General features: G+C 38.3%; 1 protein-coding gene across 10 annotated transcripts in view; it reads left to right on the top strand.

Moving 5' to 3' along the window:
• arhgef9b (Cdc42 guanine nucleotide exchange factor (GEF) 9b) overlaps positions 1-17,228 on the top strand; it is a 49,877-nt gene that overhangs the window by 28,684 nt on the left and 3,965 nt on the right. For 4 of the 10 annotated variants that reach the window (XM_053506215.1, XM_053506214.1, XM_053506221.1 and 1 more), the window contains 6 exons: positions 2,370-2,549; positions 2,899-3,131; positions 8,643-8,772; positions 10,882-11,013; positions 15,986-16,229; positions 16,511-16,579. In XM_053506215.1, coding sequence (XP_053362190.1) covers positions 2,370-2,549; positions 2,899-3,131; positions 8,643-8,772; positions 10,882-11,013; positions 15,986-16,229; positions 16,511-16,579 — 988 coding nt within the window. Of the gene's footprint in view, positions 1-2,369; positions 2,550-2,898; positions 3,132-8,642; positions 8,773-10,881; positions 11,014-13,290; positions 13,906-15,985; positions 16,230-16,510; positions 16,603-17,062; positions 17,150-17,228 lie in introns of those variants that run through there. The other 6 variants (XR_008361244.1, XM_053506217.1, XM_053506216.1 and 3 more) reach the window with 6 other exon arrangements.

Genomic DNA, 17,228 nt, shown 5'->3' with positions numbered 1-17,228 from the left:
GATATCCCCTTTAAATGCATGTGCCGACTGGAACTGTGCAGTAAAAAAAAAAAAAATCAAATAGGGGCAGTTCTACAAGTGGAAATGCCTGGTGGATGATGTAAGTCAAAGAAGAAAGATCAGAAGATGGATTTGTGTGTGTGTGTGCGTGTGAGTGTTTGTATACACTCACCTAAAGGATTATTAGGAACACCTGTTCAATTTGTCATTAATGCAAATATCTAATCAACCAATCACATGGCAGTTGCTTCAATGCATTTAGGGGTGTGGTCCTGGTCAAGACAATCTCCTGAACTCCAAACTGAACTGTCAGGATGGGAAAGAAAGGTGATTTAAGCAATTTTGAGCGTGGCATAGTTGTTGGTGCCAGGCAGGCCGGTCTGAGTATTTCACAATCTGCTCAGTTACTGGGATTTTCACACGCAACCATTTCTAGGGTTTACAAAGAATGGTGTAAAAAGGGAAAAACATCCAGTATGTGGCAGTCCTGTGGGCGAAAATGCCTTGTTGATGCTAGAGGTCAGAGGAGAATGGGCCGACTGATTCAAGTTGATAGAAGAGCAACTTTGACCACTCGTTACAACCGAGGTATGCAGCAAAGCATTTGTGAAGCCACAACACGCACAACCTTGAGGCGGATGGGCTACAACAGCAGAAGACCCCACCGGGTACCACTCATCTCCACTACAAATAAGAAAAACAAATTTTTTTGTAAGTCGCTCTGGATAAGAGCGTCTGCCAAATGCCTAAATGTAAATGTAAAAAGAGGTAACAATTTGAGTTCACCAAAATTGGACAGTTGAAGACTGGAAAAATATTGCCTGGTCTTATGAGTCTCGATTTTTTTCTTGGGACATTTAAATGGTAGAGTCAGAATTTGGAAAAGAATGAGAACATTGATCCATTATGCCTTTTTACCACTGTGCAGGCTGGTGGTGGTGGTTTAATGGTGTGGGGGATGTTTTCTTGGAACACTTTAGGCCTCTTAGTACCAATTGGGCATCTTTTAAATGCCACGGGCTACCTGAGCATTGTTTCTGACCATGTCCATCCCTTTATGACCACCATGTACCCATCCTCTGATGGCTACTTCCAGGAGGATAATGCACCATGTCACAAAGCTCGAATAATTTCACATTGGTTTCTTGAACATGACAATGAGTTCACTGTACCAAAATGGCCCCCACAGTCACCAGATCTCAACCCAATGGAGCATCTTTGGGATGTGGTAGAATGGGAGCTTTGTGCCCTGAATGTGCTTCCCACAAATCTCCATCAACTGCAAGATGCTATCCTATCAATATGGGCCAACATTTTTTAAGAATGCTTTCAGCACCTTGTTGAATCAATGCCACGTGGAATTAAGGCAGTTCTGAAGGCGAAAGGGGGTCAAACACCGTATTAGTATGGTGTTCCCTAATAATCCTTTAGGTGAGTGTATGTGTGTGGCCTGAAAAAAACCTTGTTGTGAGGCTCAGGTGATTTGCAGAGATAAGGGTGAAGAAAAAAGTAAAGGCAGGGGGAAAAGTATTTATAACACGCGCACACACACACACACAGAATATATTAGGAAACTTGAATGTAAAAACTGTCCTTTATACTATCTTTCAAATACATCTCTGTGATTAGAAGACAGTGTACTATTTCTATCCATGTATAGATTAGTCAATTTGCAGATGACTTGATACTGTAACTTAAAGCACAACAAAGTGATGAGACTTTTAGCTGCAGTAAAACATTTGAATGATAAATGACAATCACAGCCGAGGTGGCTTGGAGCTGACTGCAGTCATTCCCATGAACATTCATGTAAATGACGGATAACTTGGATGGTATCCAAGCTCAAGTAAAATATTGAGATAAACGCATTAGGGTTGCTCTAATAATTTTGTTCTCTTATTCTGTGCAATTGAAAGTCCCAGTTTGACTTGAATGCTTCTTATATTTCTGTTGGACCAAAAGTATTTTAACTTTTGTGTTCTTTGGTTCCTTTTTAGCAGTCTATTTTAAATTGTTCCTTGTATGTTTATATGTGTGATGGTGGTTGGGTTTATTATAATAGTAACATTTTAGTTTCTCTGTAAAGGATATCTTATGTGTCTTTAAAAGTAATTTATGGAATAATAATATTAATAACGTTAATAATAATAATAATAATAATAATAATAATAATAATTATTATTATTATTATTATTATTTTTATTAACTTTTCTTATAAATAAATAACATATTACAGATACAAGAAGGTGGATTTCTTATTTGTTATGGTTAAGCATATTTTTTTATATGAACATGACTAGATCTACGTTTTGAGTAGTCTAAACATGACAGGCTTAAAAATTCAGCTTTACAATCCTTTTCATTTTCAGGGTTACTTGAGGCAGTGCAGAAAGAGAATTGACATGTTCAATGAAGACCAGGTAAAAGTCATTTTTGGAAACATTGAGGACATCTATAGATTTCAAATGGGATTTGTCCGGGATTTGGAAAAGCAGTATAACACAGAGGAACCCCATCTGAGTGAAATCGGCCCATGCTTCCTGGAACATGTAAGCGTTTTACTGCACATTTACCCAAATTGAAATTAACATTTTATTAATTTTTATTAATTTTTATTATATTTTATTAATGCAGGAGTGCAGGAATAACACCACATAGACTTTTATAATACAGAGTTATTACACATAGTTTTATAGTAATGAAGTACATGTATCACATTGTGTACTATCCAAACAAGTAAAACATAATGAAAATACATACTTACATAGATTTTACCAATCTTTACAAATGAAAAAAAAAAAAAAAACAGCAGACATACTATTTTATGCACACTTTGACGCAATTTTAATGTTGACTTTTGCACCATTTTATGATTTTTTAAACACCCTTGGCTTATAGCAAGATGGGTTCTGGATCTACTCTGAGTACTGCAACAACCATCTGGATGCATGTATGGAGCTATCTAAGCTGATGAAGCATGGACGCTACCAGCACTTCTTTGAAGCATGCCGTCTCCTACAGCAGATGATTGACATTGCAATCGACGGTTTCCTGCTGACCCCAGTGCAGAAGATCTGCAAATACCCACTGCAACTGGCTGAGCTGCTCAAATACACAGCACAGGAGCACAGGTAACATAAATACACACAAGCGTGCACACACACACACACACACACACACACACACACACAATAATGTCATGGTCGTTTCCAGCATCAGCCAGTTAAAGCTGAGAGTTACTGATCAGAAGATGGTGGGTTCAAGCTACCATTCTTGGGTCCTCATGCAAGAATTAAACCCTCTTAATACTAGGAATTCCATATCATAGCCAACCCTTCACTCTTATCTGAAGGATGTTCAGGTTTCTAACACTTTAAAAATGCAATAAGAATATATTTTCCTTTAAAAATTATAAGTATATATGTTGCCTTGGCTTGGCTCGACACCTGTTCCTTGTAACTGCTTTTGTAAAGACATTTAATTCAAATTTGATTTTTTTTTTGCAATGCACTGAAATTGCTTGTGTGTGACATTAACTTAGAACATACAAGTAATACCAGAGAAATGTAACATTATAAAATATTGGATATTCTGTAAAAAATAGGTGGCTCAAACAATATAACCCCATTTGCAGATATTTGTTGTGCTGTGCATTGGGCTGAGGTACTGTAGATGTATTAAAATTGCACACCCATATAATAAGTATTTTTAAATATGTGGTACATCAATGTTAAATGTCAAATTTATTTATAAAGCGCATTCAAACACAATGCTGCTGACAAAAGTGCTCTACAGTCCTAAAATACCGTACCCGCGGACACAGAACAGACCATAAAAATTAGACAATAATAAGAAACAAAAGTATTATAACATTCAAATAAACAAAAAGAAATAAGACCACCAAATAAACAAGAAAAAGAAAATAGTCACCTGTTCTTCACATTGTATTTAATGCCAAAAAGGAAAAAAATAATCTTGAAATGTGGTTTAAAGTTAGGAAAGGTATAGGGGCCTGACTTATATACAGGGGCAGCTCATTCCCAAAGTTGAGGGCTGCTACTGAAAAGCACAATCACCTTGACTCTTGAAGTGTGAGTAAAGCGGATCACCGGACCTGTGCTAAATGTGATCAATGGGCAAAAATCTATCTGCACAGCAGTCCAATGGTGTCCTATATTGCATGGATGTATTAACAGGAATGTAATGGATGTACAGTAGGTGTTGTGCAAACAAGTCCAAGCACTTGACCTACTGTACTGTACTGTTTGATGGCCTGAATGGCCTGTGGGTGGTAGTGATGGGAAGTTTAAATCATTTTAGTGACTCGGTTCTTTGAATCTCGTTCATCAAAATGAACGAATCTTGTTTGAGTCATTTTGTTCATTTCGTTCTCCTTTGATCAGAAATAAATTAAAATGTTGCGTTTTCAATAAAAATACCCCCAATACGTCTACATACACAAATTTTGGCTATAGTTCCAGTAATAAAAATATTACAATGCAACTAAGGACATATTATAATAAACAGAATGAGTAGCTCACCTCATATCTTGTAGTCGGAGTCGTTCGTTCTTTTGCATCTATTGCACCTCATAGGTGCATAACTCTATGGGAGTCACGTGACAAAGGAACGAACGACTTGAGACTTGACTCATTGCTCAGAATCGTTCAATTCTGTTTCCTGTGTACTGCACGGTATAGCGTCTATGGGAGTCACGTGTCAAAAGAATAAACAACTCGGGACTCGAAGACTCACTTGCAGAATCGTTCAACACAGTTTTCTGCGTACTGCACTGCATGACGTCTATGGGAGTCACGTGACAAAGGAACGAATGACTCGAGACTTGAAGACTCATTGCTGAAAATCGTTCAATTCTGTTTCCTGTGTACTGCACTGTATAGCGTCTATGGGAGTCACGTGTCAAAAGAATGATTGACTCAGGACTCGAAGACTCACTAGCAGAATCGTTTAATACTGTTTCCTGTGTAGTGCACTTCATAGCGTCTATGGGAGTCACGTGACAAAAGAATGAAAGACTCAGGAGCGAAAAGACTCGAAGGTAACTACTCATTTCTCTTTCCTGTATATAAAATACGGAGGTTTTGCTATGCTTTGTGCATGCGCGCCCAATATAAAATGAACGAATCACTCTCCGAGACTACTCGTTCATCTGAGTCATGTTAAAGATTTGTTCAAAAAGAACGAATCGTGCTTAAACGACCCATCACTAGTGGGTAGAAGCTTCTCTTCGCACTTTACTTACCAAAACAGAAGAAGAGTGCAGGGTTTAAAACACTTTTAATTTGCCTGTCCGTGATTCGGTACCACCTGTTGTAGACAGACTGCAGGTCAGTGAACTTAGTGCATATGGTGCTCTCACCTAGACACACCACCTTCTGGAGAGCCTGTGATACTTCTCATAAGGATGGTTTCAATGGTGCAAGTTTAAAAGTTCCAAGGAAGCAAAGAGAACTAAGAATGAGTGCACCTAAAAAACAGTCTAAAACCCAACCTTTTAAACTCTGAGGGCTTTATGAAAAAGTACCATTGTTTACTTACCTCTTAATTTCTCAGCCTATGACATAGATAAAAACATGAAAAAAACTTTTGGTGGAGTAAACTTATTTACTGTAAAATAAAAGAATTATTTGTTAATTTAAGAAAAAGAAAAGAAAGATAAAGACAAATGTGGTACATATTTTTGTACATAATTTTGGGTAGTTTTTTGTACACAGTGTATGTCATCATCATCTAACTGAAGATGTTGACAGACGTGCCTGTCAAAGTGTGCACAGCTTTTTCATACTGTTTGCAGCCATAGATGGTAGCACTGGCCTGAGTGTTGCTATCATTCTTTAGCTACACACAATTCCTTCAAAACCTTCTCTTACAAAACTTTCCCATGGTCTCATGTTCAGATGTGGCTCTTTTTGCACTTTTTGCTGTTATTCAGGTTACAACTGCCAGTACCAGATCCTCAAGCAACTCTTGTTTTAATAAAAAGACAGTACTATGAGAGCCTGGGTATCCTGCTAAAAATAGAAAGTGTGGTAATTCCTTTAACCAAGTTTTAATTCATGCGTGCCCAAGGAAGAATTTTTTCATGGAGTCCCTCTCTGTTATCATGAACAATGAGTCATCATGGCTTTAAAAAGCTTGGATGTTTAGGCAGTGAGGTTCTCCCACAACCCACACCTTAATACTACTACTACTACTACTACTACTACTACTACCACTACCTTCAGATCATTAAAAATCTGTCCCTTGCTATGTCTTTAAGGGCACTAGTCTGAAAAAGCCGCTTTCTGATGCCAATAATCTCTTCTTTACTAGGTGACACCATGAGGTTTCCTGCCTGCATTTTTCTTCACTTTAATGCTTTTTTTAGGCCATGGCCAAAAATACTTATATCAGAAGCACTCTTATTTCTGTTGGCTTACAGCTCACTCACCATTTAATGCTTTTATCACCAATGATGGCCAAATGAGATTCTGAGGAATATTAAATGACTGAACCCAGGGGTGATGGACCATGCCACCAGCCAGTTCTGGACAGAACAAATGAAAGTCATGAAAGTCAAGTGGAGTGTGTGTGTGTCTAATGGTAAACAGTAGCTGGTGCAACATCACAAGCATTGTACCTCACACGCAGTCTTGCACACCCAACCTTGAGTTCTTAACATCAAATATCACCCCATTTATTATAGTCAGCACCATTTATATTCTAACAGGGGCAATACAAATTACTACAATTGGTCAAACATCCCTCTGTTAGTGGATTGCCAACTTTCTGACTGACATCGCACAAGCAGTGCTTACTGTACACTTGCCTGCATGCCCACTTGCAGTTCTAATTCCGTTAAGTTTGCTAATGACACTGTTGGGTTGGGGCTGATCTCTGGCATCAACAAGAAGGACAATCTGAAAGAGATTAAATATCTGGAGAACTTGTGCCAAGAGAACATCCTACTGAACATCAGCAAGACAGCTACCACCGCCTTATCATGAATGGGGGCCCAGTGAAGAGAGTAGACAACCTTTGGAACTTTTGTGTTCATATTACACAGGTCCTTTTACATCAACACCATGGTAAAGAAGGCTGTCAGCACGTTCACCCCCTCAGACCACTGAAGGACCTTCAAGGTACTTAGGAACTTCATCACAGCCTGATTTGGGAAAAGGACCATGTGGGTGGTGTGGACCATGCGCAGGAGGGTAGTGAATGACCTCAGCCACTAAATGAGACAGAACAACGCCAAGGACAAAATGAATATAACTTGCTTTTTTCACACAATGAACATACCCTACATTGCTGCTAACACACATTCCTCACATGTTGGTACAAATTGCAGCTTGCAAATTTTTTGATGAATAAAAGTTAAACCCTTAAAATTCATGTGGCACAGTGCATCCGGCTTGGTGCTTTTGGAACCTGGATATGTTGAAATGAAACCTGAAGAAGAATAATGACCACAGGGCTTTGCAGGCATTTAATCTCTTGACTGACTTTAAGTACTCTAAATTCCTATGGCTGCTTCAAACTACTGTATGAAAGGAAACTGGGCACCCTCAAACCAGTGTTTTCATACCTCAAGGGACAGTTTGACAGCTAGTAACTGTTGGTGTCTAGTTTCATAATTTTGTTTAACAGATTTGAGCCGACGTAAAAAGAAAGGATTCCCAATGCAATTCGCACTTCTCTGCCTTAACAAAATGTTTATTTACTACAGTCTCTGTAATACCTGGTGAACATGGGCTGTTTTCATCAAGCGAGTGAGAAAAAAATCAGTATGTCTTCCAAGTAGAAAAACATAAATTCCTACAAAAAAATATTTTAAAACATCACTGATCAAGGCTTTGAAAATGGAGGAGGCATTAGTTAACCCAAAAGGCTCCATCAGATATTTGTGGTGACTGGTGGGCATGTTAAATGCAGTTTCTCACTCATCCTTGTCTCTGAGCCTGACAAAGTAATAGGCATTTATGAAGTCAAGCTTGGTGAATATGTGAATCCTTTGCAACAGTTTAGAGCCACAATTCATGAGAAAGAGAGGATAATGGTTCTCTATGGTGATCTCATTGAGTCCAAGATAATCAGTGCACGACCTCAAGGATTTACAAATCTTCCTTACGAAGAAGAATCCAGCACCTGCCAGAAAAGCAGAAATATAATGCCAGAAGCAAGAAATTCAGAAACATATCGGTCTATGGCTTCCCTCTCAGGAGAGAGATGGAGTAGAGATGTGGCCAGGTAGTAAGGTTGGGTGGATGCAGAGCAAAGACAAGCAAAACGGGATCCAGCCTAATATTAATAGGGAGGGTGTCCAAGAACAATCGGAGTATGGAATCTTCTCATGATTAAAAAAGAGATGATCTCTGTATGATTGCCAGAGATTAATAGAATCAAGACTGCTGGCAACTAGAGTTTGACTGGACAGAGGACACTCCAAGGGAAGGACAAAGTCTTGATAGTGCGGAGGCAGATCAGGTTCTGATCAGATTCTGAATCAGTGAGAGCTTGGACAGTGCGAGCCCTGTTGTCAAAAGACACAACGACAAGAAGAGAACAGTAAAAGGGGTTTTACTTATAAGCAACATATTTTGTGATATGTGATGTGTTATTGTACATTTTTTTTTCCTCAGTGACTATCGTTATGTGGCTGCAGCATTAGCCGTCATGAGGAATGTGACACAGCAGATCAATGAGCGCAAGAGAAGACTGGAGAACATAGATAAGATTGCTCAGTGGCAGGCATCTGTTTTGGACTGGGAGGTTGGTATATATGTTTTGTATATTTTGGACTTTTAAAGTCATTTTAGTTACATTTTTCTTTTTTGGGTACTGAACAAGTGCATCTTTTTTTCTAATTTACAGACTCCAACATGCTTAGTTCTATTTAATTTATTTTAAGTTCTTTTTCGGTACATAAAAAGAATGCATGTACTGTACATACAGGTTCCCATTTTGCTGCCAGAATAGCTCTGTTCCAACATTTCTCACACCCATAACATGCAACATTTTATGGATTTGAATTGAGTAAACAAAAAGAATTTGAGTTAGCTCAGTGGGCTACGGCTCTGGCCTATTGACCAGAAGGTTGGTGGTTCAAGCCCCAGATCCATCAAGTTGCCACTGTTTTGCCCTTGAGGAAGGCCCTTAACTCCCTCAGTTCCGGGCACCATAGCTTTCTAACTTGCAATAGACGAAGAAACAATTTCATTGTACTGTAAAGTATATGTGACAAAAAAGGCTTCTTCTTTGCTCTTTTTTTTAGTGCAGAGAGCTCTTACTCTATTACCATATTTACTGTTGCTAATAAAGTTTTAAACAGTGTTTCACTTGCTGGTTTAAGTTTTTGCTATTAATTTCCTACACCCGTGCACAGGGCTGAACTGGGACCAAAAAACAGCCCTGGCATTTTTGGCCATAGCGGCCCACCATGATTATTTAAACAATATGCTGAGGCATATGACACATCAAAGTATAGATGCGCTCACTGTTTTGTTTCAAACATTAAACCACAGTAACCTGCATGGAAGCGAATAACCTTGATAAAAAAATATTCTCAATTATTATTATTTTTATTATACAGTGTTTTATTAGCAATTCTCTCTCTCTCTCTCTCTCTCTCTCTCTCTCACATACACACACACACACACACACACACACGTGAGTGACCTCCAACCTAGGATGAAGCAAGGATGAAGTTCTGCACAAAACTCATGGTTTACTATTAAATGTTTTTAAGTCTGACTGCAATAATTTGAGCATTTGCACAGTGTTAGCCTACAAATCCTCCAGAAAGCTTACTATTTAGTGAAGATGTGGGCTACAGAAAATCCGATAGTCGGAAATCCGATAGTCAGCCATGTCATTTATATAGCTCTGGGGGTTTATTTGTTGTACTGCGAGAGATTGACAACAATTTCGATCAATCGTGACAGACGTAAGACCACTCGTTAAATTGATGTGGATGGCAATGTACCTAATTGGCAGACAGTTCATTTGCGAGCAGCAGCTAGTTAGGCTAGTGGTGTAGGTTGTTGACAAACAGTCAAATGCACAAGTGACACACACACACACACACACACACACCACAAAAAAGCCCTCTGTCTTTCCTACATAAATGTCCCTGCCTTCACTCTGCCAACATATCGGCTACTTCTTACCGGACTCGTAGCTATTCTGAAGCCTTCCTCAATCTGTCCCTGCTGGGTTACGTCTCTCACCAACTCCTCCTCCTCCGAATCAATTTTAATAGCTACTCCTTCTTCATCTGTGTAACTAATGTTGACATTACTCTGTACTACACTCCCTTGTGCTGCTCCGGCAGCCTGAGCACTCTGGACTGCCTTTGCACTGTTGCTAGATGTTGATGGTCCTACACCAGCAGCTGCAATTGAAAGTGTTGTGGTGGCAAACATTTCTGTGATTTTCGCACATTTTGCTGCTTCCACTTCTAGGCTTTTGCGTCTTTTCTCCCGCAGCTTCTCAGCACCCCCTTCGCTCTTTACTGGTTTATCCATTGTTATAGACGGACTCATCTGAAACTCCGGTCGAATTCTAAATAGCAGATTTTGTCAAGGGGAGATGAGGGCTGGCCAGGAGGGATGCAGGACGTGGCCTGAAATTTCGTTGGACTAGCTTAATATCCTTTAAGACAGTCAACCAATGGGCCGCGATTCGTGTCTCAGATACTCTACCGTTGCGGTAATAAATAAATTGGCCAATTGTTTTGTTTCATGCCATAATTGTACATAATAATACATGTAATATGTTTGTGTTTGTGGTCTGTATTTTGCTTCAAATATTTTGTTCTTGTGAAAACTAAGCATGTCAAAATTAAGTCGAGATTAATTATTAGTTTGATCCTCTGTGCAGGGTAATGACATTTTGGACCGAAGCTCTGAGCTGATCTACACAGGTGAGCTATCCTGGATCTACCAACCTTATGGGAGAAGTCAACATCGAGTCTTCTTTCTTTTTGACCACCAGCTAGTGTTATGTAAAAAGGTACCTATATATTTTTTTAAATATAAAGATTCTGCTGAGATTCTGGTCTAAGCTAATATGATTGTATGACCTAATTGCTTCAGTTTTTTCAGCTGCACATTTGTGTTACAAATCTCCTGCTCTTCAGGAGTGGTACTATTGGGTCTGGTTCTATTGATATAATAACAGGCTGTGAAATTTAAACAATACTCACAGTACTTAACATTTTCACATTAGATACATATACAGGGGTTGGACAATGAAGCTGAAACGTCTGGTTTTAGACCACAATAATTCATTAGTACTGTGTAGGGCCTCCTTTTTGCTCCCAATACAGCGTCAATTCGTCTTGGGAATGACAGATACAAATCCAGTACAGTGGACAGAGGGGTTTTGAGCCATTCTTCTTGCAAAATAGTGGCCAGGTCACTACATGATGCGGGGGAGGAAAGTTTCCTGACTCGCTCCTCCAAAACATCCCAAAGTGGCTCAATAATATTTAGAACTGGTTACTGGGCTATGGAAGATGTTCAACTTCACGTTCTTTTATATATATATATATATTTGGATGTTTTCCCGATTTTCTCCCTAATTTAGTCGTGTCCAATTCCTCCCAGTCACTATGAGGCTCCCACATTAAGGATTCTACGACCACGCTCGGCCAATCAGCTCTCTCTAGACCTCCAGTTGCGAGAGGCTACGGGGATCAAACCAGCGATCTCTGGATGACAGGGCGAGCACTTTACCATTGCGCCACTCGCAGGCCATTTCACTTTCATATTCATCAAACCACTCTGTCACAGTCTTACTGTGTATATTGATGCATTATCATGCGAAGAAGATGCGTTGCACTGCATGAGGCAAATGGTGGTCACACCAGATACTGACCGGTTCTGAGTCCCCAGACCCCCAATAAAGCCAAAAACTGCACATTCCAGGGTGGCCTTTTATTGTGGGCAGTATAAGATACACCTGTGCACTACTCATGATGTCAGATCAGCATCTTGATGTGGCACACCTGTGAGGTGGGATGGATTATCTCAGCAAAGCAGAAGTGCTCACTATCACACATTTAGACTGATTTGTGAAATTTTTTTGAGAGAAATGGTAATATTGTGTATCTGGAATCAATTTTAGATCTTTAAGTCCATCTCATGAAAAATCGGAGCAGAAACAAAGGTGTTGCGTTTATATTTTTGTTGAGTGTATATATATATATATATATATATATATATATATCAGAGTATCTGACTGCGCATGTGTACTGTTTACTACAGCACTGTGTGTGCCCACGTGTAAAGCAAGAGAAAGTTAGACTCATTAGACAGGTTAAAGATCCATTTTCTCTCTCTCTCTCTGTATCAGTCTGCACCAATTCAGTGTGTGTGCGCGTGTCATTGGACATCGTGCCCCTCCACACACACCCCTCCTTTTCTTGCCTTCAGACACGTGCGCGCACACACACACACACACACACACACACACACACACACACACACAGACCTCTCCTCTTCTCACCTTCACACACACACATACACACACACACACACACACTTAATGGAAACACTGCTCGGTCACGATTCTTTTAAAAGGTAAAGTGCAGGTTAATTTGTTTTATTTTTACTTTACGGCATTGATTCAGTTAGTGTGCGCTCACTCGAGTGTCATTAGCATGATGTGGAACAAATAATATGAGTTTCTATTATTTCTTATGGAGGAATTTGACTTTGATTTACGAGTGTTTTGAAATACGAGCCCGCTTCCGGAACAAATTAGGTTTGTAGTCCAAGGTTCCACTGTATATATTAACATACACTCATGCATATAAACATATACTCATACACACATGCGCGCACACACACACGCACACACGCACACACGCACACACACACACACACACACACATTTACTGTACATTCAACATATCAACATTCAAGTATAACATATTAAAATTTTTTTTTTTTTTTTAAGGATACCCTTGCAGTTTTTTTGTTTCATTCACCCCATTACAGCTCACAGTCACTTCACACTCATGACCACAGAGTCTTACACTCTGTGGTCATGAGCCTGCAGGTGTGTTTTTATTGTTGCTCTGGCCCAGGCTACTGTTCTCTTCTTATTAGGAGCAGGTTTTTTGTTACCTGATGCGAGGGTTCTGAGCACTTTACTTTTCCCTCAGAAAAGTGTGTTGACCACTTGCCTCCTTACCTTTTTAGGTGGTTTGTTCTATATTTTTTTCTTAATGCATGTATTTATACTATATAAAGTCTTTTTTGTTTTATCTTAATGATTATTCAGTACTCGCATGGAGAAGACTGCTGCCTTGACAGCTGTCCAGAAGCTGATCATATACACCATTCCACAACTAGAGGAGCCAAAGGAGTTGCTGTATTTAAGCATATTTATAGAATCCAATGAATATATTTGAATACATTTATTAAAATCCAAGTTGCTAGAAGTCCAGTGGAAATGGGGTGTTGGTCTATTGTGTTTTATTAAGTTTAAAGTCAACACAGTCATGTACCAGGAGATTTTGGAGCACTTTGGAGATGCCATTTTCCATCAGGACGTAGCACCTGCCCATACTAACAAAATTATTACTAATTGGTTTGCTGACCATGATATTACTGTGCTTGATTCGCCAGCCTAACCAGATTTTTTTATGCGGTATTGTCAAGATGATTTCAATAATATGTGAAGCACTCAATAATACAGATGATCAAAGGGCAGCTGTTAACACAGCCTGGTCTTCAGTAATCCCTCAGCAGTGCCCAAGGCTGATCGCCTTGTTGGTAATAAATGCTAAAGGAGCCCCAACCAAGTATAGTAAGTCCCCTATATACAAATATTTAAGTTACAAACCTTTAAAGATATGAACATGCATTTGCTATTTCCTATGTAGGGGACTTACTTTATTGAGTGCATAAACAAATAAATTTTTTTCAGAATCTCTGTAAATAAATTTCTGTTTGTAAATGCTTCTTAGATTGACCTTAGAAGATAGTCTTATATTTAGAGATACTGGATTTTGGAGTTTCACTTTTTAAATTCCATTGCGTTTGGAAAGTATTCACAGCATTTCACTTTTTACAGATTTTATATTACAGCCTTATTCCAAAAGGTATTATATTAATTATTTTCCTCAAAATTCTACAAACCATATCCCATAATGACAACATGAAAGAGGGTTGTTTAAAATCTTTTTAAATTTTGCAAGTTTATTAAAAATAAAAAACAAAAAAATTTACAGTACATAACATGCATAAAGTATTCACCGCCTTCGCCATAACACTTAACATTGAGCTCAGGTACTCAGGTAATCTTGCTTCTGGGCAGTTTCTCTCATTATTCTTTGCAGGATACCACAATATCCATCAAGTTGGAAGGTAGCATCAGTGCACAGCCATTTTCAAATCTCTCCAGAGATGTTCAAGTCTGGGCTCTGGCTGAGTTACTCAAGGACATTCATAGAGTTGTCCCATAGCCACCCTCTTTTGTAATCTTGGCTGTGTGCTTATGGTCAATGTGCTGTTGGAATATGAAACGTCACAACAGTCTGAGGTAAAGAGCGCTCTGAAGCAGGTTTTCCTTTGGGGATGTTTTTTACATTGCTGCCTGTTTTTTCTATCCTGACCAGTCTCCTGGTTTCTGCCGCTAAAAACATCCCCACAGCAGGATGCTACCACCATAATGCTTCACTGTAGGGATGGTATTGGCCAGGTGTCTGGCGGTGCCTGATTTCCTCCAGACATGACGCTTGGCATTCAGGTCAAAGAATTCAATCTTTGCTTTAACAGAACAGAAAATGTTTCCTCCAGACATGACGCTTGGCATTTAGGTTAAAGGGTTCAATCTTTGTTTCAACAGAACAGAGCATGTGCCTTTACTGAGGAATGGGTTTCTTTAGCTACTCCTTCATACACGCCTGATGGGTGGATTGCTGCAGAGATGTTTTTTCTTCTGGGAGGTTCTCCTCTGTCCACATAGAAACACTGAGTTCTTTCAGAGTGACCGTTCAGGTTCTTGGTCACCTTGCTGACTAAGGCCTTTCTTCCTCGATCACTCAGTTTGGCCGGGCAGCCCGCTCTAGGAAGAGTCCTGGTGATTCCAAACTTTTTACATGTACTGTATGGATGATGTGCTTATTGGGACCTTTCATGTTGTAGAAATGTTCTGTAAAAAATTTTAGAGTTATTTATTTGAGAGATAAAAAGAGATTCCCTCATTACATGTGGATAACATTTAAGACAACACCCTTTGCTCTTCTGTCTAATGATATTTTCAATTTGAAAATGCCAATTAGCCTAATCTAGTAATAGTCTTTGGACTGTAAGAGGAAACCCACCAAACACCTGGAGAACATGCAAATTCCATGCACATAGACCCGAAGGCAGGACTCAACCCTCAACCCTGGTTGTGCGAAGCCACATTGCTAACCACTATGCGACCATGCCAGCTTAAAACAATTACTGTAAACAATAAACACAAGCGACTAAACTCTGACTGATCGGATACAAATTAGGGGAAATAGGGACTGAATATTTTTGTGGACAATAGATCATCATGATCATCATAATAAATGAATAAATGAATGAATGTGTGTGTATGTTTTAGGAGACCACATATTTTAAGCTAAAACTATATACTTTACATAAATTTTTCATAAAATTAATGGGAGATTCTTTCAGGCACTTAAGCTACAAAGTCAGTGGAAAATCAATGGATGCCTTTGTTTTTGTATTCCTAGTAAGAAGCTACGCAGCTATTTTGGACAGATTTAAATAATGATAACGATAGAAACTATACTGTAATGTAAAATGGCATTCACAGGACTGAAATTGTAGGAGAACTCTCCTGATCCAAATTCCAAACAAAGTCTAAATAAAAAGGAATTCACAATTTATGCTTTATATTTGATATTTCAAAGAGGACTACAGTACATAGGCACAGCTTTTTTGACTAACTGATTTCAATTACATATTCCAATGTATAGGATCTTATTCGACGTGACATACTTTACTACAAAGGCCGCATTGACATGGACAGGTATGAAGTGAAAGAAGCAATGGATGGACGGGATGATGACTTCAATGTTACCATCAAGAATGCATTTAAACTGCACAACAAGGACACAGAGGAGAGCCATATCTTTCTAGCCAAAAAATTGGAGGAAAAGCTTCGCTGGCTTAGGGCATTTCATGAGGAGCGGAAAATGGTGCTGGAGGATGAAAAAATAGGTAAATTTTTAAAATGTAATTAAAAATTGGTTATCAAAAAGTTAATTATCAGATAATGCTTCTGAATTTAGGTAACTGTTATAATGTATAGAACACAGTAAATGAACACAAATTTTATGTTAAATTATAATACTTCTAAATAAAACTAAGCTCTTGTGTTGGAAAAATTATCATCTTTCCCATATAAGTGTTACTACTAAATTAATAGTTTTAGTTCATCTTTTAATAAAAAAAAAAAGAAATAATGATATAATTATTTTACTAATGTTATGTTATTTTAGGCTTTGAAATTTCTGAATATCAGAAAAGACAAGCTGCCATGACTGTGCATAAGGTGACTAAACAGAAAGGTGAGGCACCAAAGCATTACCAGGTGAATTATAATTTTTTTCTACTCTTTATTTCATACTGTCTTTCCACTGCTGTTTTGTGAGGAAAATTGCAGTTGTATAGGTGCTGAATTCCAAAAGATTAACAAATGAGATGTGCACCATAAAGATATGTAGTTAAAAAATACAACTTTAACTACAGGGCATTGTGTTGTAGTTTTTATTATTATTTTTAGTTTACTATTGAATATACATGGTGCTGGCATCTGTTGGTATGCTACTTCATATTTGTTGGTTATAGTATCAAATATTGCAATTAAACATCAATGAAAAGGCAATACTAAAATTTTAGGACTTTTCAATAGCAATATATCCAATTTACATATATTTATGTATCCTTATTTTAAAAAGCAGTTTTGCTGTTATTTAATAAAAATCTTATTGATATACAGTATGTACACATTGTTTTTGAAATCCATTGTACTTCACTGACATACGGTGAAGTATTTTTTTGAATTTGCAGATTCATTTATAGATATCATCTTGAGAAAGAGGGCCATATTATATGGACATGGTATGAAAATGATTAAGGTATATTTATCAGAGTTTTCTGTAGAGTTAATTTTCTCCAAGATGCCATGGCAACTCTTTGATTTTTTTTCATTTGTTT

Source organism: Clarias gariepinus, chromosome 10 (assembly GCF_024256425.1).
Source record: "Clarias gariepinus isolate MV-2021 ecotype Netherlands chromosome 10, CGAR_prim_01v2, whole genome shotgun sequence".
Classification (NCBI taxonomy): domain Eukaryota; kingdom Metazoa; phylum Chordata; class Actinopteri; order Siluriformes; family Clariidae; genus Clarias; species Clarias gariepinus.
The sequence above is the reverse complement of the archived record's forward strand: the minus strand, read 5'-3'. Positions and strand labels throughout refer to the sequence as shown.